We start from the raw sequence: 23,497 nt of genomic DNA, 5'->3' as shown, positions 1-23,497 counted from the left end.
TTTCAGAGGCGGTTTGATTTGAGAAACTTTTTCCGCCAGTGGGAGCGTGTCAGACAAGGGGGCGTGGCCTTAAAATCAGAGCCGGGTCATTCAGGGGAGAAGTTAGCAAACACGACTTCACACAAAGGGTGGTCGAAAACGTGGCACACTCCTGACAAAAAGCACGAGATGCTGGCTCGATCAATCACTTTAAATCCGAGGTTTTTGCTGGCCAAGGGTATTAAGAGACATGGTGTCATGGTGGGTGCATGGAGTTAGGATACAGATCAGCCCTGATCTCATTGAATGGCGAAACAGGCTCGAGGGGCTGAATGGGCCTCCTCCTGTTCCTGTGCAACAGGCTCGAGGGGCTGAATGGGCCTCCTCCTGTTCCTGTGCAACAAGCTCGAGGGGCTGAATGGGCCTTCTCCTGTTCCTGTGCAACAGGCTCGAGGGGCTGAATGGGCCTCCTCCTGTTCCTGTATAACAGGCTCGAAGGGCTGAATGGGCTTCCTCCTGTTCCTATGCAACAGGCTCGAGGGGCTGAATGGGCCTCCTCCTGTTCCTGTGCAACAGGCTCGAGAGGCTGAATGGGCCTCCTCCTGTTCCTGTGCAACAGGCTCGATGGGCTGAATGGGACTCCTCCTGTTCCTGTGCAACAGGCTCAATGGGCTGAATGGGACTCCTCCTGTTCCTGTGCAACAGGCTCGAGGGGCTGAATGGGCCTCCTCTTGTTCCTGTGTAACAGGCTCGAGGGGCTGAATGGGCCTCCTCTTGTTCCTGTGTAACAGGCTCGAGGGGCTGAATGGGCCTCCTCCTGTTCCTGTGTAACAGGCTCGAGGGGCTGAATGGGCCCCCTCCTGTTCCTGTGTTTGCTCAGTTGGGATGGCAGTGACCCAGGCTAGGGTGGGACTGAATCAGCTGGGGTCCGGGCAATGACAGGACTGAGCTGGGCTCTGATGACGTGAAGAGTCCCAGCAAACACAGCCCCTTTTTATGGGTGCGGGTCGCATACACCACCTTGAGCCAGGGCTTTGCTGGTTCCTCAATGGAGCCCCCACCCACCCTAAGTCCCACCACCCACCCCACTGCCTCAACAAACGTTTAATTGTAAACAGCAAGCGGACACTTGACAGCCAGTCCGTGACACACACAGCACGCCGAGGGGACCAGTAATAACTGAACGAACCTTGGCAGGCACGGGGCTCTCTTTGGCCGGCTCAGACACTTCCATCTCGTCCTTCTCTTCCCCCTCCTCGCCCTTGTCGTCGTCGTCCTCCTCCTCCTCCTCCTCCTCCTCCTCCTCCTCCTCGGGCAACTCTTTGGACTTATTCTCTTCTTTGTCCTGCTGCACCTTCTCCTCCTCTGCCTGCTCGCTGTTTTCTGCCTGGGTGGTGGGGGAGTAAAGAAGACCAGTTAGTCAAGAGTGAAGCCGACTTCATTGCCCGTCAGTGAAACGCACACATCGACCTTGCGTGGAGGCAGGTTCAGGGTGCTGGTGACAATTGCATGGGTGGAAATTCGATTGTAAACGGGGAGAATGCAGTGCATGAGCGCGTTGCTGACGGCTCCAGGTAAGGCACTCGAAACAAACCAGTATGTGCACTGACAACTGGACAAGTGCAAGATGGCTGGGCACTTGATCAAAAGTTGCAGACCCGGCCCGAAAAGCGCCCACGTACAGGGTGGGCGCAGGCCCGCGCTCCATTCACAGACCCGCTTACAGTTACAACTCTGCCCGTGCACCGGGCAGATACTGGGAGCAGGCTCGTGCCGACCAGCAACGTAAACACCCCATTGTTGCCGGGAGCAGGGTTCAAGCCCAGCCCAGGTACAGCCAGACAGCTGTAGTACTCAGTACTGCCCCTCCGACAGTGCGGGGCTCCCTCAGTACTGCCCCTCCGACAGTGCGGCGCTCCCTCAGTACTGCCCCTCCGACAGTGCGGCGCTCCCTCAGTACTGCCCCTCCGACAGTGCAGCGCTCCCTCAGTACTGCCCCTCCGACAGTGCGGCACCCTCTCAGCACTGCCTCTCCGACAGTGCGGCACTCCCTCACCGACAGTGCGGCACTCCCTCAGCACTGCCTCTCCGACAGTGCGGCACTCCCTCAGCACTGCCCCTCCGACAGTGCGGCACTCCCTCAGCACTGCCCCTCCGACAGTGCGGCACTCCCTCAGCACTGCCTCTCCGACAGTGCGGCACTCCCTCAGCACTGCCTCTCCGACAGTGCGGCACTCCCTCAGCACTGCCTCTCCGACAGTGCGGCGGAGGCTCCCTCTGTACTGCCCCTCCAACAGTGCAGTGCTCCCTCATTATGTCACTGTGGAGTGTCAGCCTAGATTATGGGCTCAAGTGTGTGGAGTGGGGCTTGAAGCCACTACCTTCTAACTCAGAGACGAGAGCGCTCCCCACTGAGCCACACTCCGTCCAGTTAATATTACAACAACGATCGGGGGGGACAGAGGGGCTGAACGGCACCCGACATTTTGTAGCAATTACTTTGTGCTTCCAGACCAGCCTTACATCAGCAGGAACAACGAGAGCGCGATTACCTTTTTGATGTCTTCGTCTTTCTCTTCCTTCTCTTTCTCCGCCACCTTCCTCTCGTTGTCCAGGATCCGCACCTCATCCTTCTTCCCAAGCTCCACTTTCTCTGCCTTTTCCTCCTCGTCCTCCAGCTCCAGAATTTTCACGTCAATTTCCGTTCCGCCCTCCATTTTTATGACAGCTGCCAGTCGGGAGAGAGCAGCGAGAGGTTAATTTCACACGTGGGCGCGATCGGAGGCGCTCGCGTCCGCTGCGTAAATGAGTCGAAGTTCTAAACTGCTCTGGTTTGGGTTGCCTCGATACCCCAGGGCTGGCGTCACGGGGCAAAAAGAACTCAACTTTCTGCAGCATTTTACACCACCACCGGACGTTCCAAAGCACTTCACTGCCAATGAAGTACTTTTGAATTATAGTCACTGTTGTAATGCAGGAAACACAGCAGCCAATCTGCGCACAGCAAGCTTTCACACACAGCAATGTGATAAGGGCCAGATCATGTTTTCAGCGATGTTGGTTGAGGGATATATATTAGGCCCAGAGCACTGGAGAGAATTCCCCTGCTCTCCTTCCAAATAGTGACCATGGGATCTTTTACATCCGCCTGAGGTGGCAGACCAGGCCTCGGTTTCACGCCTCATTCGAAAGACGGCACATCCGACAGTGCAGCACTCACTCAGCACTGCCACTGGGAATGTCAGCTTAGATTTATGCACTCAAGTCCCTGGAGTGGGACTTGAACTCACAACAAGTGCAGCGCTCCCTCAGTACCGGCTCTCCGACAGTGCAGCGCTCCCTCAGTACTGCCCCTCCGACAGTGCGGCGCTCCCTCAGTACCGCCCCTCCGACAGTGCGGCGCTCCCTCAGTACCGGCTCTCCGACAGTGCGGCGCTCCCCCAGTACTGCCCCTCCGACAGTGCGGCGCTCCCTCAGTACTGCCCCTCCGACAGTACGACGCTCCCTCAGTACTGCCCCTCCGACAGTACGGTACTCCCTCAGTACTGCCCCTCCGACAGCGCGCCGCTCCCTCAGTACTGCCCCTCCGACAGCGCGGCGCTCCCTCAGTACTGCCCCTCCGACAGTACAGCGCTCCCTCCGACAGATCGCCGCTCCCTCAGTACTGCCCCTCCGACAGCGCGCCGCTCCCTCAGTACTGCTCCTCCGATATTGCAGCTCTCCCTCAGTACTGCCCCTCCGACAGCGCGCCGCTCCCTCAGTACTGCCCCTCCGACAGTGCGGAGCTCCCTCAGTACTGCCCCTCCGACAGTGCGGAGCTCCCTCAGTACTGCCCCTCCGACAGTGCGCCGCTCCCTCAGTACTGCCCCTCCGACAGTGCGGCGCTCCCTCAGTACTGCCCCTCCGATATTGCAGCTCTCCCTCAGTACTGCCCCTCCGATATTGCAGCTCTCCCTCAGTACTGCCCCTCCGACAGCGCGCCGCTCCCTCAGTACTGCCCCTCCGATATTGCAGCTCTCCCTCAGTACTGGCACGCGGAGTGTCAGCCTGGAATTTGTGCTCCATTTGTGGGGCTCCATTTCGAACAGCGGTCCTTTGTGAATAAGCTGGCCTTTCTGACCCAAGCTAGATGCAGCCGTCCTGTGCAAGCCCACGCCGGCTATGGAGCTGGTCGGGAAGATGATAAAAAGAGGGAGAGGAAGACGGCAAGATAACAAAGGACAATTACCAGCGTCTAAAGCCTTCATGATGATGTTGGCTTTGTCAATGTCGAGGGAGAGGCCGTCGAACCAGCCATGCTCCATCAGGTAGCAGTACACGCTGAGCCGTGTGCGCAGCCCGTAGTCTGCCTCCTGCTTACGTTTGCCAGCTTCGTCCGGGTGGTACTTGGAGCGGAACCTTTAGAGAGGCAGAGACAAGCGGTCGTGAGTACAACTCGGAGCCTGGAGCAGGCGGAAATGTTGCAGTAAGTTCAAAGGTAAACATGCAGCAAGCGGGGATTCGCCAGAGGGAGGGAAAGGTTAAACAAGGCAGGACAACCACTCGACCGGAGATCGGTAGATTTGTGTTGGGTAAGGGTGTTGGGTTACGGAACCAAGGCGGGCAGATGGGTCAACCATCGTCTAACTGAATGGTGGAACAGACTGGAGAGGCTGAATGGCCTCCTAATGTTCCTGGTTGTTACCCTGGCCGGTACAAGCGTACTCAGTCCAGACCAGGGACTGGAGCTGGGAACTTTCCTGCCCTGTACAACCTCCTTTCTTTTAACCAACAGAGCTATCAGAGCAGTGTTCCCACCATTACTCTGTAAGGTCAGCACCCGGACCACATCATTAATTCAAAACATCTTGCGTTTATCTAGCGCCTTTAACATAGCAAAATGTCCCAAGGCGCTTCACAGGAGCGTTAGCAAAACAATATTTGACACCGAGCCACAGACGGAGATATTAGGGACAGATGACCAAATGCTCGGTCAAAAGTGGTAGGTTTTAACGGAGCGTATTAGAGGAGAGAGAGGCAGAGAGGTGGTTTAGGGAGGGAGTTCCAGAGCTCGGGGCCCAGGCAGCTGAAGGCACGGTCGCCAATGGTGGAGCGATGGAAATCGGGGCTGTTCAAAAGGTCAGAATTGGAGGCGCGCAGACATCTCGGGAGGGTTCTGGAGATTACAGAGATAGGGAGGGGCGAGGGCCATGGAGGGATTAGTAAACAAGGATGAGAATTTTTAAATCAAGGTGTTGCCGGACCAGGAGCCAATGTAGGTCAGCGAGCACAGGGGGTGATGGGTGAGCGGGACTCGGTGCGAGTTAGGACACGGGGTCAGCGAGCACAGGGGGTGATGGGTGAGCGGGACTCGGTGCGAGTTAGGACACGGGGGCAGCGAGCACAGGGGGTGATGGGTGAGCGGGACTCGGTGCGAGTTAGGACACGGGGCAGCGAGCACAGGGGGTGATGGGTGAGCGGGACTCGGTGCGAGTTAGGACACGGGGGCAGCGAGCACAGGGGGTGATGGGTGAGCGGGACTCGGTGCGAGTCAGGACACGGGGGCAGCGAGCACAGGGGGTGATGGGTGAGCGGGACTCGGTACGAGTCAGCACACGAGGCAGCGAGCACAGGGGGTGATGGGTGAGTTAGGACACGGGGCAGCTGAGTTTTGGATCAGCTAAAGTTTGCGTAGGGTAAAATGTGGGAGGCCAGCCAGGAGTGCATTGGAATAGTCAAGTCTGGAGGTAACAACGGCACGGATGAGGGCTTCAGCAGCGGATGAGCTGAGGCTAGGGCGGAGACGGGTGATGTTACGGAGGGGGAAATAGGTGGCTTTAGTGCTAGAAAGGGAGTAACGGGACATGAATGGGCGAAGGCAGCCATTCAGATCATACAGTCCCACCGTCACAGCATCCGGTTGGTGCTCGACAGCGTGGAATTCCTGCCTTGCTTATTTCAGATCCTCTGGGAAATCCCAAACACAAACAACAGTTTAAGAGAGAGAAAAAAAACCCTAGCGAAAGAACATGAACAAATCACCAATTTAATTTCTTGTGCTTTTTTTTTTATAAATCCTTTTACTTCAAGAATTATTGTTTTGGCAGCTTACGTACGGATAAAATAATAATACTTAGGTGTCGAAGTCATCTCGAAGAATCTCAAGTGTGCGAACGAGCGTTTTGTAGATTCTTTTCATTACCAGTGATTTGAACCCTCACTAACTAAGCACTAAGACTTTGGGATAACTAGACACTGCATTGTGCGCAGTGTGAGGCTAACTATTTGTTCTCAGGGCAAGGCTCTCCATTGCAGCGTGCCAGGATTTGCTTCAGATTTGCTCTCCTGCACCTTGTTTTCGAAGGGGGGGAAGAAAGGTGTCAGAATTAACATTATACAAACGAAAAAAAGACTACAAACTCCAGATAACAAAAGGACAAAAAACTAAGAGGTTAGTTAATAGCCGTACTTTCCCCATAGAATCACAGAAATTATCAGCACGGAAGGAGGCCATTCCGTGCCAGCCGACAAAATCCCACTTTCCAGCTCTTGGTCCGTAGCCCTGTAGGTTACGGCACTTCAAGTGCACATCCAAGTACTTTTTAAAAACGTAGGGAGGGTTTCAAGAGGCGCACACGAGCGATAATGGTGCACCCAACTTTAGGAACATGCCCACTGTATTTCCTGGCAAATGGAGCCAAATACCGAGAGACAGAGAGAGAGAGAGAGAGAGAGAGAGAGAGAGAGAGAGAGAGAGGGAGCGCAGAGAAGGATGTGCTAGTGGTTTGGATCTCATCTGCATGTTTCCATGGTTCAATATAATCGGGTGCATCATTGCAACAGTTGAGAGAATCCTCGCTTCATCCTGGGACAGTGATTATAGAATCATAGATTCAAAAAAATTTACCGCACGGAAGGAGGCCATTCAGCCCATCATGTTCGCGCCGGCCAACAAAGAGCCACCCGGCCTAATCCCACTTTCCAGCTCTCGGTCCCTAGCCCTGCAGGTTACGGCGCTTCAGGTGCACATCCAAATGTGGGGAGGGTTTCTGCCTCTACCACCCTTTCAGGCAGTGAGTTCCGCCCCAGACCCCCACCACCCTCTGGGTGAAGAGATTTCCCCTCAAATCCCCCTCTAAACCTCCCCCCGCAATTACTTTAAATCTATGCCCCCTGGTTGTTGACCCCTCTGCTAAAGGGAAACAGGTCCGTCCTATCCACTCTATCCAGGCCCCTCATCATTTTATACACCTCAATCAGGTCTCCCCTCAGCCTCCTCTGTTCCAACAGGCAATGGGCCGGTCCTCAGTTGTACCCCATCCTGGGACAGTGATGGGCCCCTCTCAGTTTAACGGATTTCTTCTGCCACACTCCTCACCATTCAATGAAGATGCGACACCCCCAATGTTCCTTCCTTGCCCCATCTCCTGCCGGGGTGGGGGGGGGGGGGGGGGGAGAGGGGGGAAAAGAGAGAGGGGGAGAGGGGACGTAACCTTCAGGTTAGAGCCAAGCCATTCAAGAGAAAAGTTAGGAAACATTGCTTTACACACAGGGTGGTAGAAGTGTGGAACTCTCTCCCACAAAAAGCACTCGATGCTGGCTCAATCAATCACTTTAAACCGGAGAGCGATAGATTTTTACTGGTTAAGGATATAAGGGGATATGGAGCCAAGTCAGGTGGATGGAGTTAGGATACTAATCAGCCGTGATCTCACTGAATGGCGGAACGGGCTCGAAGGGCTGAATGGGCCTCCTCCTGTTCCTGTGTAACAGGCTCGAGGGGCTGAATGGGCCTCCTCCTGTTCCTGTGTAACAGGCTCGAGGGGCTGAATGAGACTCCTCCTGTTCCTGTGTAACAGGCTCGAGGGGCTGAATGGGCCTCCTCCTGTTCCTGTGTAACAGGCTCGAGGGGCTGAATGAGACTCCTCCTGTTCCTGTGTAACAGGGTCGAGGAGCTGAATGGGCCTCCTCCTGTTCCTGTGTAACAGGCTCGAGGGGCTGAATGGGCCTCCTCCTGTTCCTGTGTAACAGGCTCGAGGGGCTGAATGGGCCTCCTCCTGTTCCTGTGTAACAGGCTCGAGGGGCTGAATGAGACTCCTCCTGTTCCTGTGTAACAGGCTCGAGGGGCTGAATGGGCCTCCTCCTGTTCCTGTGTAACAGGCTCGAGGGGCTGAATGGGCCTCCTCCTGTTCCTGTGTAACAGGCTCGAGGGGCTGAATGAGACTCCTCCTGTTCCTTTGTAACAGGCTCGAGGGGCTGAATGGGCCTCCTCCTGTTCCTGTGTAACAGGCTCGAAGGGCTGAATGGGCCTCCTCCTGTTCCTGTGTAACAGGCTCGAGGGGCTGAATGGGCCACCTCCTGTTCCTGTGTAACAGGCTCGAGGGGCTGAATGGGCCTCCTCCTGTTCCTGTGTAACAGGCTCGAGGGGCTGAATGGGCCTCCTCCTGTTCCTGTGTAACAGGCTCGAAGGGCTGAATGAGACTCCTCCTGTTCCTGTGTAACAGGCTCGAGGGGCTGAATGGGCCTCCTCCTGTCCCTGTGTAACAGGCTCGAGGGGCGGAATGGGCCTCCTCCTGTTCCTGTGTAACAGGCTCGAGGGGTTGATTGGGCCTCCTCCTGTTCCTGTGTAACAGGCTCGAGGGGCTGATTGGGCCTCCTCCTGTTCCTGTGTAACAGGCTCGAGGGGCTGAATGGGCCTCCTCCTGTTCCTGTGTAACAGGCTCGAGGGGCTGAATGGGCCTCCTCCTGTTCCTGTGTAACAGGCTCGAGGGGCTGAATGGGCCTCCTCCTGTTTCTGTGTAACAGGCTCGAGGGGCTGAATGGGCCTCCACCTGTTCCTGTGTAACAGGCTCGAGGGGCTGAATGGGCCTCCACCTGTTCCTGTGTAACAGGCTCGAGGGGCTGAATGGGCCTCCTCCTGTTCCTGTGTAACAGGCTCGAGGGGCTGAATGGGCCTCCTCCTGTTCCTGTGTTCCTATAATGTTATTGTGCCTCACGCAGGCACAGCTGAGCGGGCGGGCGGGCAGTGGGGCTAAACGACGAAATTCAGCATGTCGAGCGTCGAGGAAGGACTGAAACCTGCGCCCAATAGCGTGGAAGCAGCACGAAATCCAAACACCCTGCACACACCTCTGTCAAGCTCCAGCCCTACATTACATCACAGCCAGGAAGAGGGGCGCCACAGACAGGGACGCGCCCACGTCACCCGCCGGCAGCGCCAATTCCCCACCGCCCACCAGCGCCAACGGAGCAACGCAACTGGGCGAGGGGGCGGGTCGACTGCCAAACGCAGGGTCGCGAGGGCGATGCAAATCGCAGGTGGTGCTCGCTTAGGCGCGCCGTGAATTCGGAATCAGGAGGCGTCCCGCGCTGAAACACCAACCGACGGATTTCCAGGGTAACTTCACCCCTCCCCAACCCCACACACACACACACACACACAGACACAGACATCAAAACCACTTGCCCGAGGCTCAGGGACTGACAGGAACACCGGCAGTCTGGGCTAAACAATGTACTGCTCCAGGCATCCGCTTCAAAAGGAAAATGACATTAATCGGAGGGGTTCCTGTCAGAGTGATGATTCCTCTCATTTAAAAATCGGTCTCGCGCCCGGGTTGTTGGGAGTGGTGACGCAGCGTGTCAACCGTGTCGAGTTCCGAACAGTCACTCGTTTAAACGCGGGGTTAGGAGAACGCAGACACAGCCTGCCAGGGGCGGAGGGGGGAGGGAGGGGGGGGGGGGGGAGGAGGGCAGCTCAGCTGTTGCCGCTGCAGGTCTTCCAGCTCAGGGAGCAGGGAACAGAGAGGGGGGGGAAATCAGTCTGGCCATCCGCTATCTCAGTGACTCCATGCTGGGCCAGGACGCGGTCAGGCTAAGCTGGCCCACTTTGTGAGCTCGCTCCCGGAGAGTGGCCACTGGGGGGAGCTGTGCGAGGGCCGTCGACCCACAGGAGTGGCCCCGATCAGCACAGGTAACGCTGCACGGCCTCCAGTGAGCTTCCACAGTGGGTCAGACACCCCGGCACAGCGACAGTCACACCCTCCCCTCCACACCGCACACCTCCACAGCGACAGTCAAACCCTCCCCTCCACACCCCGGCCCGGCCCGGCCCTCCCCTCCGCCCCCCCCCCCAACACAACAAGTCACACCCTCCCCTCCACACCGACAGTCAAACCCTCCCCTCCACACCGCACACCTCCACAGCGACAGTCAAACCCTCCCCTCCACACCGCACACCTCCACAGCGACAGTCACACCCTCCCCTCCACACCGCACACCTCCACAGCGACAGTCAAACCCTCCCCTCCACACCCCGGCCCTCCCCTCCGCCCCCCCCCCCCCCCCCCCCCAACACAACAACAGTCACACCCTCCCCTCCACACCGACAGTCACACCCTCCCCTCCGCAACCTGCCCCTTCCCTCCACCCCGCCCCTCCCCTCCACAACCCAGCACCGCGAGAGTCACACCCTCCCCTCCGCACCCTGCCCCTCCCCTCCACCCCGCCCCTCCCCAACCCAGCACCGCGAGAGTCACACCCTCCCCTCCGCACCCTGCCCCTCCCCTCCATCCCGCCCCAACCCAGCACCGCGAGAGTCACACCCTCCCCTCCGCAACCTGACCCTCCCCTCCACCCCGCCCCTCCCCTCCCCTCCACAACCCAGCACCACGAGAGTCACACTCTCCTCTCCTCTCCTCTCCTCTCCTCTCCTCTCCTCTCCTCTCCTCTCCTCTCCTCTCCTCTCCTCTCCTCGCAACACTCGCTAACCCCCATACACCAGTCAGGCCCACACACTCCCCTCCGCTCCCAACACTTGGAGCAACACCACTCCCAGTAACTGAAAGGAAAGGACCCTGTCAAGAGTCTGTAAAGAATTGACAGCTGCAGACACAAACCCCGACATTACAGGGCAGTGCGGCTAGATTCTCAAAACCCACAGCACAGGTTCACTGGGTCAGGGGCACGGCGGGTATTCGACCTTAAGCTCGAGTGCTTGATAGGCCGACGAGAGGTACCAGAGCCCTCGGGGAATTCAGCCCGTTGAAGCAGACTCCCTTCGAGAACGTCCCCAGCCTGACTACCAATGGCACAGGCTCTGGAGAACTGGAATATTCCGCTTTGTAAATCCATCCAGTCGTTTAAACTGATTCTACAGGAGTTACAGTCGTACAAACCCAAGAGAAATGATCACACAGCAGGGAACATCGAAAGCCAGGGCTGCATCACAGCCACTATTTTGTATAAACGGCAAATACATTCAGTGACAGTAGTCAGCAGCTTGAAAGCAAGCCGAGAGCGTGGATTGCACAGAGGGACGGTCAGTCAGTCCGTGCTGGGGGACACAGATTAAAGTAGGAAAACCGCGAGTTAGAGCGTGGAGCCATTGTGCCTCTGGCCCCACAATCTCCACAGCGGTTAGGGCAGGGTGACGCTCTGGATGCCGCGAGCAGCAGAGCGAGGAGCCTGGAGTGGCGCGGGAGGGAGAGGGAATGTGGCAGTGCAATGCGGCCGTGCGGTGGGGCTCAGGGGGTCAGCACACGCAGAGGACGGCGGAGAAGCTGGCCGCAGGACCCGAGACGACCCTCGCCACCCGCTCCATGCAGTTGCTGTCTGCACCGCGCTGGCACTGCCCCCACCCTGGGCTCCGAACAACAGATTCACACCAAGAAAGACAGGCATTTCCAGAGCACCGATCACGGACACCGGACGTCACAAAGCCAATGAAGTACTTTTGGGGTGTAGTCACTGTTGTGGGAAACGCGCAGCCAATTTGCACATAGCCAGCTCCCACACACAGCGATGTGATAATGACCCAGATCATCTGCTTTAGTGATGTTGGTCGAGGGATAAATATTGGCCCCAGGACACCGGAGGGAACTCCCCTGCTCTTCTTCAAAATAGTGCCCCGGGATCTTTCACATCCACCTGAGAGAGCAGACGGGCCCTCGGTTTAATGCCTCACCCGAAAGACGACACCTCCGACAGTGCGGCGCTCCCTCAGTACTGCCCTCCGACAGTGAGGCGCTCCCTCAGTACTGCCCCTCCGACAGTGCGGCGCTCCCTCAGTACTGCCCCTCCGACAGTGCGGCGCTCCCTCAGTACTGCCCCTCCGACAGTGCGGCACTCCCTCAATACTGCCCCTCCGACAGTGCGGCACTCCCTCAATACTGCCCCTCCGACAGTGCGGCACTCCCTCAATACTGCCCCTCCGACAGTGCGGCACTCCCTCAGTACTGCCCCTCCGACAGTGCGGCACTCCCTCAATACTGCCCCTCCGACAGTGCGGCGCTCCCTCAGTACTGCCCCTCCGACAGTGCGGTGCTCCCTCAGTACTGTCCCTCCGACAGCGCAGTACGGCGCTCCCTCAGTACTGTCCCTCCGACAGCGCAGTACGGCGCTCCCTCAGTACTGTCCCTCCGACAGCACAGTACGGCGCTCCCTCAGTACTGTCCCTCCGACAGCGCAGTATGGCGCTCCCTCAGCACTGCCCCTCCGACAGTGCGGCGCTCCCTCAGCACTGCACTGGGAGTGTCAGCCTGGATTTATGTGCTCAAGTCCCTGGAGTGGGACTTGAACTCACAACCTTCTGACTCAAGATGAGAGAGAGTGCGACCCACTGAGCCACAAGGGGAGGGGGTAGGTGATGGGGGATAAGAAAGTTCATTAGTCAATGACGAGGCAACAATGGATCTGCAGTGGCTACGACGGGCAACGCTCGCTGGGTAACAGTCCCACATGTCGACACTGGGTTAATACACACAAGGACCCGTTCTGTAACGTGCGGCCTCACCATTCCTCGTCTTTGTGGGCCAGGAAGAAGTCCTGCATCTGCTGGCGCCGAAACTCGATCTTGTACTCGTTGTAGCGTTTCACCGACTCCGTCTCGTCCACGCTGTCGTCCAGGGAGAGCAGGAACTCCTTGAAAGTCTTCATCACTGGGGGTGGGGGCCCCACCTCCAGATCGTGCAGGTTGCCCAGCCTGGGGGTAAAGAGAAGGCTAACAGCGTCGGTACAGCATGGCCGCAAGCTGCAAATGAGAAGTGCGCCAGAACTCGCCCCGGCCCTGACAGCGAGTATCACTGACCCCGGCCCTGACAGCGAGTGTCACCGACCCCGGCCCTGACAGCGAGTGTCACCGACCCCGGCCCTGACAGCGGGTGTCACCGACCCCGGCCCTGACAGCGAGTATCACTGACCCCGGCCCTGACAGCGAGTATCACTGACCCCGGCCCTGACAGCGATGGTCACTGACCCCGGCCCTGACAGCGAGTATCACTGACCCCGGCCCTGACAGCGAGTGTCACCGACCCCGGCCCTGACAGCGATGGTCACTGACCCCGGCCCTGACAGCGAGTATCACTGACCCCGGCCCTCGCAGCGAGTGTCACTGACCCCGGCCCTGACAGCGAGTGTCACTGACCCCGGCCCTCGCAGCGAGTGTCACTGACCCCGGCCCTGACAGCGGGTGTCACCGACCCCGGCCCTGACAGCGAGTATCACTGACCCCGGCCCTGACAGCGAGTATCACTGACCCCGGCCCTGACAGCGAGTATCACTGACCCCGGCCCTGACAGCGAGTATCACTGACCCCGGCCCTGACAGCGAGTGTCACTGACCCCGGCCCTGACAGCGAGTATCACTGACCCCGGCCCTGACAGCGAGTGTCACTGACCCCGGCCCTGACAGCGAGTGTCACTGACCCCGGCCCTGACAGCGAGTGTCACTGACCCCGGCCCTGACAGCGAGTGTCACCGACCCCGGCCCTGACAGCGGGTGTCACTGACCCCGGCCCTGACAGCGAGTATCACCGACCCCGGCCCTGACAGCGAGTATCACTGACCCCGGCCCTGACAGCGAGTGTCACCGACCCCGGCCCTGACAGCGGGTGTCACTGACCCCGGCCCTGACAGCGAGTATCACCGACCCCGGCCCTGACAGCGAGTGTCACTGACCCCGGCCCTGACAGCGAGTATCACCGACCCCGGCCCTGACAGTGAGTGTCACCGACCCCGGCCCTGACAGCGAGTTTTGGTCACCTTTCTTAAGGAAGGATATACTAGCTTTGGAGGGGGTACAGAGACGATTCACTAGGCTGATTCCGGAGATGAGGGGGTTACCTTATGATGATAGATTGAGTAGACTGGGTCTTTACTCGTTGGGAGTTCAGAAGGATGAGGGGTGATCTTATAGAAACATTTAAAATAATGAAAGGGATAGACAAGATAGAGGCAGAGAGGTTGTTTCCACTGGTCGGGGAGACTAGAACTCGGGGGCACAGCCTCAAAATACGGGGGAGCCAATTTAAAACCGAGTTGAGAGGAATTTCTTCTCCCAGAGGGTTGTGAATCTGTGGAATTCTCTGCCCAGGGAAGCAGTTGAGGCTAGCTCATTGAATGTTTTCAAGTCACAGATAGATAGATTTTTAACCAATAAGGGAATTAAGGGTTACAGGGAGCGGGCGGGTAAGTGGAGCTGAGTCCACGGCCAGATCAGCCATGGTCTTGTTGAATGGCGGAGCAGGCTCGAGGGGCTAGACGGCCTACTCCTGTTCCTAATTCTTATGTTCTTTTACGTTCCTCCGTGCAAGTGCTGACAGAGAGCTTGGAGTATCCTTCAACATGAAGGCCCACCCTGCATCTGGAAAACACACTCACTCTCTCAGACACACACACACACACACACGGCCTCTCACACACACACACACACAGCCTCTCACACACACAGCCTCTCACACACACAGCCTCTCACACACACAGCCTCTCACACACACAGCCTCTCACACACACAGCCTCTCACACACACAGCCTCTCACACACACAGCCTCTCACACACACAGCCTCTCACACACACAGCCTCTCACACACACAGCCTCACACACACACAGCCTCACACACACACAGCCTCACACACACACAGCCTCACACACACACAGCCTCACACACACACACACATACACAGCCTCACACACACACACACACACACACAGCCTCTCACACACAGCCTCTCACACACAGCCTCTCACACACAGCCTCTCACACACACACACAGCCTCTCACACACACACACAGCCTCTCACACACACACACAGCCTCTCACACACACACACAGCCTCTCACACACACACACAGCCTCTCTCACACACACACAGCCTCTCTCACACACACACAGCCTCTCTCACACACACACACAGCCTCTCACACACACACACAGCCTCTCACACACACACACAGCCTCTCACACACACACACAGCCTCTCACACACACACACAGCCTCTCACACACACACACAGCCTCTCACACACACACACAGCCTCTCACACACACACACAGCCTCTCACACACACACACAGCCTCTCACACACACACACAGCCTCTCACACACACACACAGCCTCTCACACACACACACAGCCTCTCACACACACACACAGCCTCTCACACACACACACAGGCTCTCACACACACACACAGGCTCTCACACACACACACAGGCTCTCACACACACAGGCCGAGAATGTAACTCCTGCTGCGCCGGCTGTGAGCAGAAAGTGAGAATGAAGCCTAGCGGTAGGACTGATCATTGTGCAGCCATAGGGACGGATATGGAGCCCAGACTAGCGGGGGGGGGGGGGGGGGGCGCTGGCCCGTGTGTAGCCTCACCTGGCTTGGATCGGAATCCCGTGGTGCTGCTGCATCATGTGAATATCGGGGTGGCCCCAGGGTTGCGGGGGGCCGTAACTGGGACCTCCGCCGCCACCGTATGGCATTTCATAGCCCGTGTGATAGGGGTCCGCCACGTGATCGTCCCTGGGAGAGAAAACAATACATCAGCAAGGCAGTCACCGGCAACACCGACCTTGGGCTCAGTGAGCAGACCAGCAGCACTTTTGATAAGATGGTTAAAAGCATATGGGTTACTTGGGTTCAGAAATAGAGATCATAGAATCATAGCAATTTACAGCACAGAAGGAGGCCATTCAGTCCATCTTGTCCGTGCCGGCCGACAAAGAGCCACCCAGCCTGATCCCAATTTCCCCTCAAATCCCCTCTAAACCTCCCCCCAGTTACTTTAAATCTATACCCTCTGCTCGGGGAAACAGGTCCGTCCTATCCACTCTATCCAGGCCCCTCATCATTTTATACACCTCAATCAGGTCTCCCCTCAGCCTCCTCTGCTCCAAAGAAAACAACCCCAGCCTGTCCAATCTTTCCTCATCGCTAAAATTCTCCAGTCCAGGCAACATCCTGGTAAATCTCCTCTGCACCCTCTCCAGTAATGTGGTGACCAGAACTGTACGCAGTACTCCAGCTGTGGCCTAACCAGTGTTTTATACAGTTCAAGCATAAACCCCCCCGCCCCCCCCACTCTTGCATTCTGTGCCTCGGCTAATAAAGGAAAGTATTTTGTATGCATACTAGATCCTTCAGAGGAGCCCTAAGTACAACCTGAAGGATCAAATCTTCCCCACAAACAGTGGACAACCATCGACCGCCTCAGAACCGGTCACGGTCGATGCTGTCACCTTCTCCATAGGTGGAAGATTAAAGCATCTCCCATCATGTGACTGCGGAGCTCCTAATCAGACCCTGGAGCACTTCATCGAGCACTGCCCTCAGAGGGAATTCGCAGGCCGCCTACAAGATATCCACGCTGTTACACCGGAAGCTTTGGCCTGGATATCCGACTTAGATATTGCCGTTTGATTTGATTTGCTACCACCATACAGAAGAAGAATAGAGGCATAGAATAGAAAAGCAGAGCGATCATGCAGCACTTTGTAAAGCACTAGCTAGGCCCCAGCTGGCGTACTGTGTCCAATTCTGGGCACCGCATTTTAGGAAGGATGTCAAGAATGTCGAGATGGTGCAGAGGAGGTTTAAAAAGACTCGCATTTATATAGCGCCTTTCACGACCACCGGACGTCTCAAAGTATTTTACAGCCAATGAAGTACTTTTGGAGTGTAATCACTGTTATAATGTGGGAAACACGGCAATTTGCGCACAGCAAGCTCCCACACACAGCAATGTGATAATGACCCAGATCATCTATTTTAGTGATGTTGGTTGAGGCTTAGTGCGGCCTCAGTACTGCCCCTCCGACAGTGCGGCGCTCCCTCAGTACTGCCCCTCTGACAGCGCGACGCTCCCTCAGCACTGCCCCTCCGACAGTGCGGCACTCCCTCAGCACTGCCCCTCCGACGGCGCGGCACTCCCTCAGCACTGCCCCTCCGACAGTGCGGCACTCCCTCAGTACTGCCCCTCCGACAGTGCGGCACTCCCTCAGTACTGCCCCTCCGACAGTGCGGCACTCCCTCAGTACTGCCCCTCCGACAGTGCGGCGCTCCCTCAGTACTGCCCCTCCGACAGTGCGGCGCTCCCTCAGCACTGCCCCTCCGACAGTGCGGCGCTCCCTCAGCACTGCCCCTCTGACAGCGCGGCGCTCCCTCAGCACTGCCCCTGACAGCACGACGCTCCCTCAGCACTGCCCCTCCGACAGCGCGGCGCTCCCTCAGCACTGCCCCTCCGACGGCGCGGCGCTCCCTCAGCACTGCCCCTGACAGCACGACGCTCCCTCAGCACTGCCCCTCTGACAGCGCGGTACTCCCTCAGCACTGCCCCTCCGACAGCGCGGCACTCCCTCAGCACTGCCCCTCCGACAGCGCGGCACTCCCTCAGCACTACACTGGAGTGTCAGCCTGGATTTATGTGCTCAAGACCCTGGAGTGGGATTTGAACCCACAACCTTTTGACTCGGAGGCAAGAGTGCTGCCCCCTGACAGCTGGATGTTACCAGGGATGTGGGACGTCAGTTCTGAGGAGAGCTTCGGTCTGTTCTCCGCGGAACAGGAGGTCAAGAGGTGACCTCATCGAGGTTGTCAAGGTGATGAGGGGTTCTGAGAGAGGAGAGCAAGCAAAGCGATTCCCTCTGGCGAGTGGGTCAATAACCCGAGATCATGGATTCAAAATCACTGGAAAAAGATCGAGGGGCGAGAGGAGGAGAGATTTTTTTCACTCAGAGCTGTCGGGATCTGGAACGCCTGACCCGAAAAGGTGGCGGATGTCGATTCCATTAACACTTTCAAGGGGAGTTGCACAGGAACTGGAGGATGAGGAACTTACAGGGCGGGTGGCACTAAGCACGATTGTACTTTGAAAGAGCTGGCACAGGCGTGACGGGCCGAATGGCTTCCTCCTGTGCTGTAAGGATCTGTGATTGTATTTCGTCAAAAGAGATTGAATAGAGAATAAAAATGAAATTCCCAAGGCAGAGTGTATGACTGGCTCCAGGCAGCCTGCACCCGACGAACTCACAGCTCCCCTGGGATCTCCGAGGCCCCACTCCGCGACTGCCTGTGCGGATCTCCGTTTGAGCGCCTACGATCTAAATCGTCCCAAACAAGTCCAAAGTCGAACTTCGGAACCCACTTGCTAAAAAAAAAAACAGTGTCGTGAAGGTGATTTTCCCACTCCCGAGACAGGACAGAGTGAGGAAGCTGTCTATTCCCGAGCCTCACCTGAATAGAAGACCAGAGATTCGAGCCCAACTCAGCGCATCACCTTTCAGCGCCTGCACGCGACATGAGGCATCGGTGTTCCTAAACTCAGCTCTAACCCCGGAAACCTGTCAAGCTCGCTTCAGATCACTCAACTGTCAAATGTCTGCGCTCCTCTCATTCTGCCCTCCTGAGCATCCCTGATTATAATTGCTCCCCCATCGGTGGCCGTGCCTTCTGTTGCCTGGGCCCCAAGCTCTGGAACTCCCTCCCTATACCTCTCCAACTCTCTCCTCCTTCAAGACGCTCCTTAAAACCTCCCTCTTTGAGCAAACTTTTGGTCACCTGCGATAAATTCTTACACGGCTTGGTGTCAAATTTTTTAAATCTCATAACACTCCTGTGAAGCGCCTTGGGATGTTTCACTACGTTAAAGGCGCTAAATAAGCACAGGTTGTTGTTGTACATAACTAAACCCAGGCCAACTGTGTCCTAACTCATGCAAATGTTAAAATTCGCTTCCTGGTTTTTAAATCCCTCAATGGCCTCGTCCCCTCCCTCTCCGTGTAACCTCCTCCAGCCCTACACTCCTCCCCATCTCTGTAACCACCTCCAGCCCCTACACCCCTCCCTATCTCTGTAACCTCCTCCAGCCCTACACTCCTCCCCATCTCTGTAACCACCTCCAGCCCCTACACCCCTCCCTATCTCTGTAACCTCCTCCAGCCCCTACACTCCTCCCTATCTCTGTAACCTCCTCCAGCCCCTACACTCCTCCCTATCTCTGTAACCACCTCCAGCCCTACACTCTTCCCTATCTCTGTAACCACCTCCAGCCCTACACCCCTCCCTATCTCTGTAACCACCTCCAGCCCTACACCCCTCCCTATCTCTGTAACCCCCTCCAGCCCTACACTCCTCCCTATCTCTGTAACCACCTCCAGCCCTACACCCCTCCCTATCTCTGTAACTACCTCCAGCGCTACACTCCTCCCTATCTCTGTAACCTCCTTGAGCCCCTACACACCTCCCTATCTCTGTAACATCCTCCAGCCCCTACACCCCTCCCTATCTCTGTAACCTCCTTGAGCCCCTACACACCTCCCTATCTCTGTAACATCCTCCAGCCCCTACACCCCTCCCTATCTCTGTAACCCCCTCCAGCCCCGACTGTAAAGTCCTGTCCCCTCAGTACAGATTCACACAAGGCATGTAGTGAAGTCAAGGTCACTCTGGACCTGCACCTTTATTTCACAGCTCTGGAATGCTGCACTTGCCTTATATACCTGTCTCTTGCAAGTGCACCCCTGGTGGTAAGGTATGCTGGTGGTTACAGGTCATATCTTATTACAGTCATGTATAGCATGTTAGGATAGTTATATATAATAATGTAAGATACATGACATCTACACCCCTCCCTATCTCTGTAACCCCCTCCAGCCCCTACACCCCTCCCTATCTCTGTAACCCCCTCCAGTCCCTACACCCCTCCCCATCTCTGTAACCTCCTCCAGCCCCACAACCCTCCCTATCTCTATAACCTCCTCCAGCCCCATCACCCTCTGAGTGAAAAAAATCCTCCTCATCTCAGTCCTGAATGGCCGACCCCTTATCCTGAGACTGTGACCCCTGGTTCTAGACTCCCCAGCCCGGGGGAAACATCCTCCCTGCATCTACCCTGTCGAGCCCTGTAAGAATTTTGTATGTTTCAATGAGATCACCTCTCATTCTTCTAAACTCTAGAGAATATCGGCCCAGTCTGCTCAATCTCTCCTTGTAGGACAATCCCCCCATCCCAGGAATCAGTCTGGTGAACCTTCGTTGCACTCCCGCTGTGGCAAGTATATCCTTCCTTAGGTAAGGAGACCCAAACTGTGCACAATACTCCAGGTATGGTCTCACCAGGGCCCTGTATAATTGCAGTAAGACGTCTTTATTTGGATACTCAAATCCTCCTGTAATAAAGGCCAACATACCATTTGCTTTCTCAATTGCTTGCTGCACCTGAATGTTAACTTTCAGTGATTGGTGTACAAGGACACCCAGGTCCCTCTGAACACCAACATTCCCCTAGGTTAAAGGCGCTATACAAAAGGAAGTTGTTGTAAAGGCTGAGCCCTATTTAAGTTTAGGTTTGTGGTGCAGTGTGGTTGCAGGCAAGTGAAGAAGATATTTTCCTGTGGCAGGGTTCAAAGGGGTGCAACCTATACAAAAGCAGCAGCTTATATGCAGCGGCACACACTCCCGATACTCACCAGTCCCGCCGCACGCGCTTCTGTGGCGGGCTAAGGTCGTGTCGAGGCGGGGAGAAGCGCTCTCGTCTCCCACGGTCATAGTCTCTGTACTCTCGACTCCGTCGCTCTCTCCCTCTGTCCCACTCTCTGCAAGGCACGAAAGAAGGGCTTTCAGAACTCATGACAGAGTCAGCGCAGCGCCAAGTACAAGCATGCAGTGCGCTTCCTTGCACTCAATTGCAACACGATTACTTAGCTTGCCCACTGGGCCCGTTATGTGGGAGCGCCGCACTGTCGGAGGGGCGACGCTGAGGGAGCGCCGTACTGCGCTGTCGGAGGGGCGGCGCTGAGGGAGCGCCGCACTGCACTGTCAGAGGGGGCGGCGCTAAGGGAGCGCTGCACTGTCGGAGGGGCGGCGCTGAGGGAGCGCCGCACTGCACTGTCAGAGGGGGCGGCGCTAAGGGAGCGCTGCACTGTCGGAGGGGCGGCGCTGAGGGAGCGCCGCACTGCACTGTCGGAGGGGGCGGCGCTGCATTGACCGCAGAGGACAATCCTGCCCCTACCTGTCATTCCAGTCATCGCGTCGCCGATCATCTCGCTCTCTGGACCGGTCGTAGTCGCTCCTCTCTCTGCGGAATTTGTCCCTGCGACGCCGGTCGTACTCATCGTCGCTGTCTCCCATAGTCCGGCCGCTTTACGGTCTGTCAATAAACATTAAACACAGGGGAGTAAGGACCAAGTATTAGAAGGCAAGAGCACCGCGCTTTAGCAAGGATGTTAAGGCCTTAGAGAGGGCACAGAAAATGGTTCCAGCGATGATGGACTTCAGTGATTGGAGAAGCTGGGGTCATTCTCCTTGGAGTTGAGAGGAGATTTGATCGAGGTGTTCAAAATCATGAGGGGCCTGGACAGAGTATAGAGAGAGAAACTCCTCCCATTGGCAGAAGGGTCGGGAACCAGAGGACAGATTTAAGTTGATTTTGCAGAAGAACCAAAGGCGACATGAGGAAAAATGTTTTTTTTTTAAACACAGCGAGTGGTTAGGATCTGGAATGCGCTGCCCGAGAGGGTGGCGGAGGCAGACTCAATCGCGGCTTTCAAAAGGGAAATTGGATAAAGTACTTGAAGGGGAAAGAAATTTGCAGGGAGTATAGGGGAAAGGCCGGGGGAGTGGGACGAGCTGAATCGCTCTTGCAGAGAGCCGGCGCGGGCTCAATGGCCTCTTTCTGTGCTGAAAGGTTCTGTGATACGACACAGTCGGGCAGTGTCACCGCGTGAGGGTGTGACCCCCTTTTACCCCCACACTGGCTGGTCGGAGTTCGCCAATCCACGTGTGGGCCGTGAATGGCCGCGATTGGTTGGAGCTGCTGCAGCGCCGCCGCAGGCGGGAGGGCGCCACTGCAAGCGTGACATGTTGACATAGAAAATTCCCATTGTAAGCGTGACATGTTGACATAGAAAGTTCCCACTATAAGCGGGACATGTTTACATAGAAAGTTCCCATTGTAAGCGTGGGGTGGGGGGGGGGGGGGAGAGCGGGTCATTAAAAGGAAATAATTGGCCGCGATTAAAGGGGGCAAAGGTTAAAATGGCGGGGCGGTGGGCCCCACAGGCGGTGTGAGGCGGGGAGTTTCCGAGCGCCGGGCCTTCCCTCTTCCCCCACCCCCCGGACCCGCCATGCCGCCGGGAGGAGACCGGGCGGGAGGGAGGAAGCAAAGAAATTAAAATGTCGCCGCACCGCTCGGCGGGCCGCCGCACTCGGTCTATCGGGGCCCCAGGGGCCGGGGCCTGAGGTAAAGCCGCCTCCCCGCCGCCCGCTCGCTCGCTCCCTCCCTCGCTGCAAAAAAACGGGATTCCGCGCTCCGGCCGCGCCCGCCACTTTAGCCCGCTTCCCGCCTGCGGCCTAGCGGGCGAGGATGGAGTGCCGACGGCAAGAGGAGACCTCTTGGGCAGGACTGGGCTGGTCCTCCCGCTGCAGCGCCACCTCTACGGGAGGAATCATCTGGTCCTCCCGCTGCAGCGCCACCGATGTGGGAGGACTCGTTTGGGTTCGCCTGCTGCAGCGCCACCTGTATTGGAGGACTCATCTGGTCCTCCCGCTGCAGCGCCACCGATGTGGGAGGACTCGTTTGGGTTCGCCTGCTGCAGCGCCACCTATATTGGAGGACTCATCTGGTCCTCCCACTGCAGCGCCCTTTGTTGGATGTCTCGTCTGGTCCTCCCCCTGCAGCGCCCTCTCGCTGGGAGGACTCGTCTGGTCCTCCCCCTGCAGTGCCCTCAAGCTGGGAGGACTCGTCTGGTCCTCCCCCTGCAGCGCCCCCTCTCGCTGGGAAGACTAGGCTGGTCCTCCCATTGCAGCGCCCCCTGCAGCCCGGGGATGGTGTTGGCCCATATTTTAAACCCAGAGTTTAAAATCTCATACCCTGCAACTTCTTTATTTTTTTTTTCCATTTCAAGCAAAAATGTTTTTCAGATTACAAAAGAAAAACCGCATCAGAGATAAAAGCAGCAAAATGCCGCCTCTGAAAGATGGATTTATGGACTCTAAAAGAAAGACTTGCATTTATAAAGCGCCTATCACGACCACCAGATGTCTCATAGAAACATAGAAAATAGGTGCAGGAGTAGGCCATTCGGCCCTTCGAGCCTGCACCACCATTCAATAAGATCATGGCTGATCATTCCCTCGGTACCCCTTTCCTGCTTTCTCTCCATACCCCTTGATCCCTTTAGCCGTAAGGGCTACATCTAACTCCCTCTTGAATATATCCAATGAACTGACATCAACAACTCTCTGCAGTAGGGAAT

At 56.8% G+C, this 23,497-nt stretch overlaps 2 protein-coding genes across 5 annotated transcripts in view; one reads left to right on the top strand and one right to left on the bottom strand.

Annotated features, from left to right (window-relative positions):
• srrt (serrate RNA effector molecule homolog (Arabidopsis)) overlaps positions 1-22,608 on the bottom strand; it is a 73,457-nt gene extending 50,849 nt beyond the window's left edge. The window contains exons 1-8 of one of the 3 annotated variants that reach the window (XM_070863151.1): positions 22,428-22,608; positions 21,253-21,390; positions 20,711-20,836; positions 15,621-15,767; positions 12,752-12,958; positions 4,208-4,377; positions 2,532-2,707; positions 1,169-1,366 (exon numbers count right to left, since the gene is read on the bottom strand). In XM_070863151.1, coding sequence (XP_070719252.1) covers positions 1,169-1,366; positions 2,532-2,707; positions 4,208-4,377; positions 12,752-12,958; positions 15,621-15,767; positions 20,711-20,836; positions 21,253-21,371 — 1,143 coding nt within the window. In that variant the 5' untranslated portion in view covers positions 21,372-21,390; positions 22,428-22,608. Of the gene's footprint in view, positions 1-1,168; positions 1,367-2,531; positions 2,708-4,207; positions 4,378-6,091; positions 6,244-12,751; positions 12,959-15,620; positions 15,768-20,710; positions 20,837-21,252; positions 21,391-22,427 lie in introns of those variants that run through there. The other 2 variants (XM_070863152.1, XM_070863154.1) reach the window with 2 other exon arrangements.
• The window catches only part of LOC139232695 (profilin-1-like), a 762,729-nt gene that overhangs the window by 493,674 nt on the left and 245,558 nt on the right, over positions 1-23,497 (top strand). The gene's annotated exons all lie outside the window — the stretch shown is intronic.

This window comes from Pristiophorus japonicus, chromosome 20 (genome assembly GCF_044704955.1).
Source record: "Pristiophorus japonicus isolate sPriJap1 chromosome 20, sPriJap1.hap1, whole genome shotgun sequence".
In the NCBI taxonomy this organism is placed as follows: Eukaryota; Metazoa; Chordata; class Chondrichthyes; family Pristiophoridae; genus Pristiophorus; species Pristiophorus japonicus.
Note: the sequence above shows the minus strand (reverse complement) of the source record. Positions and strands in the feature narration are given on the sequence as shown.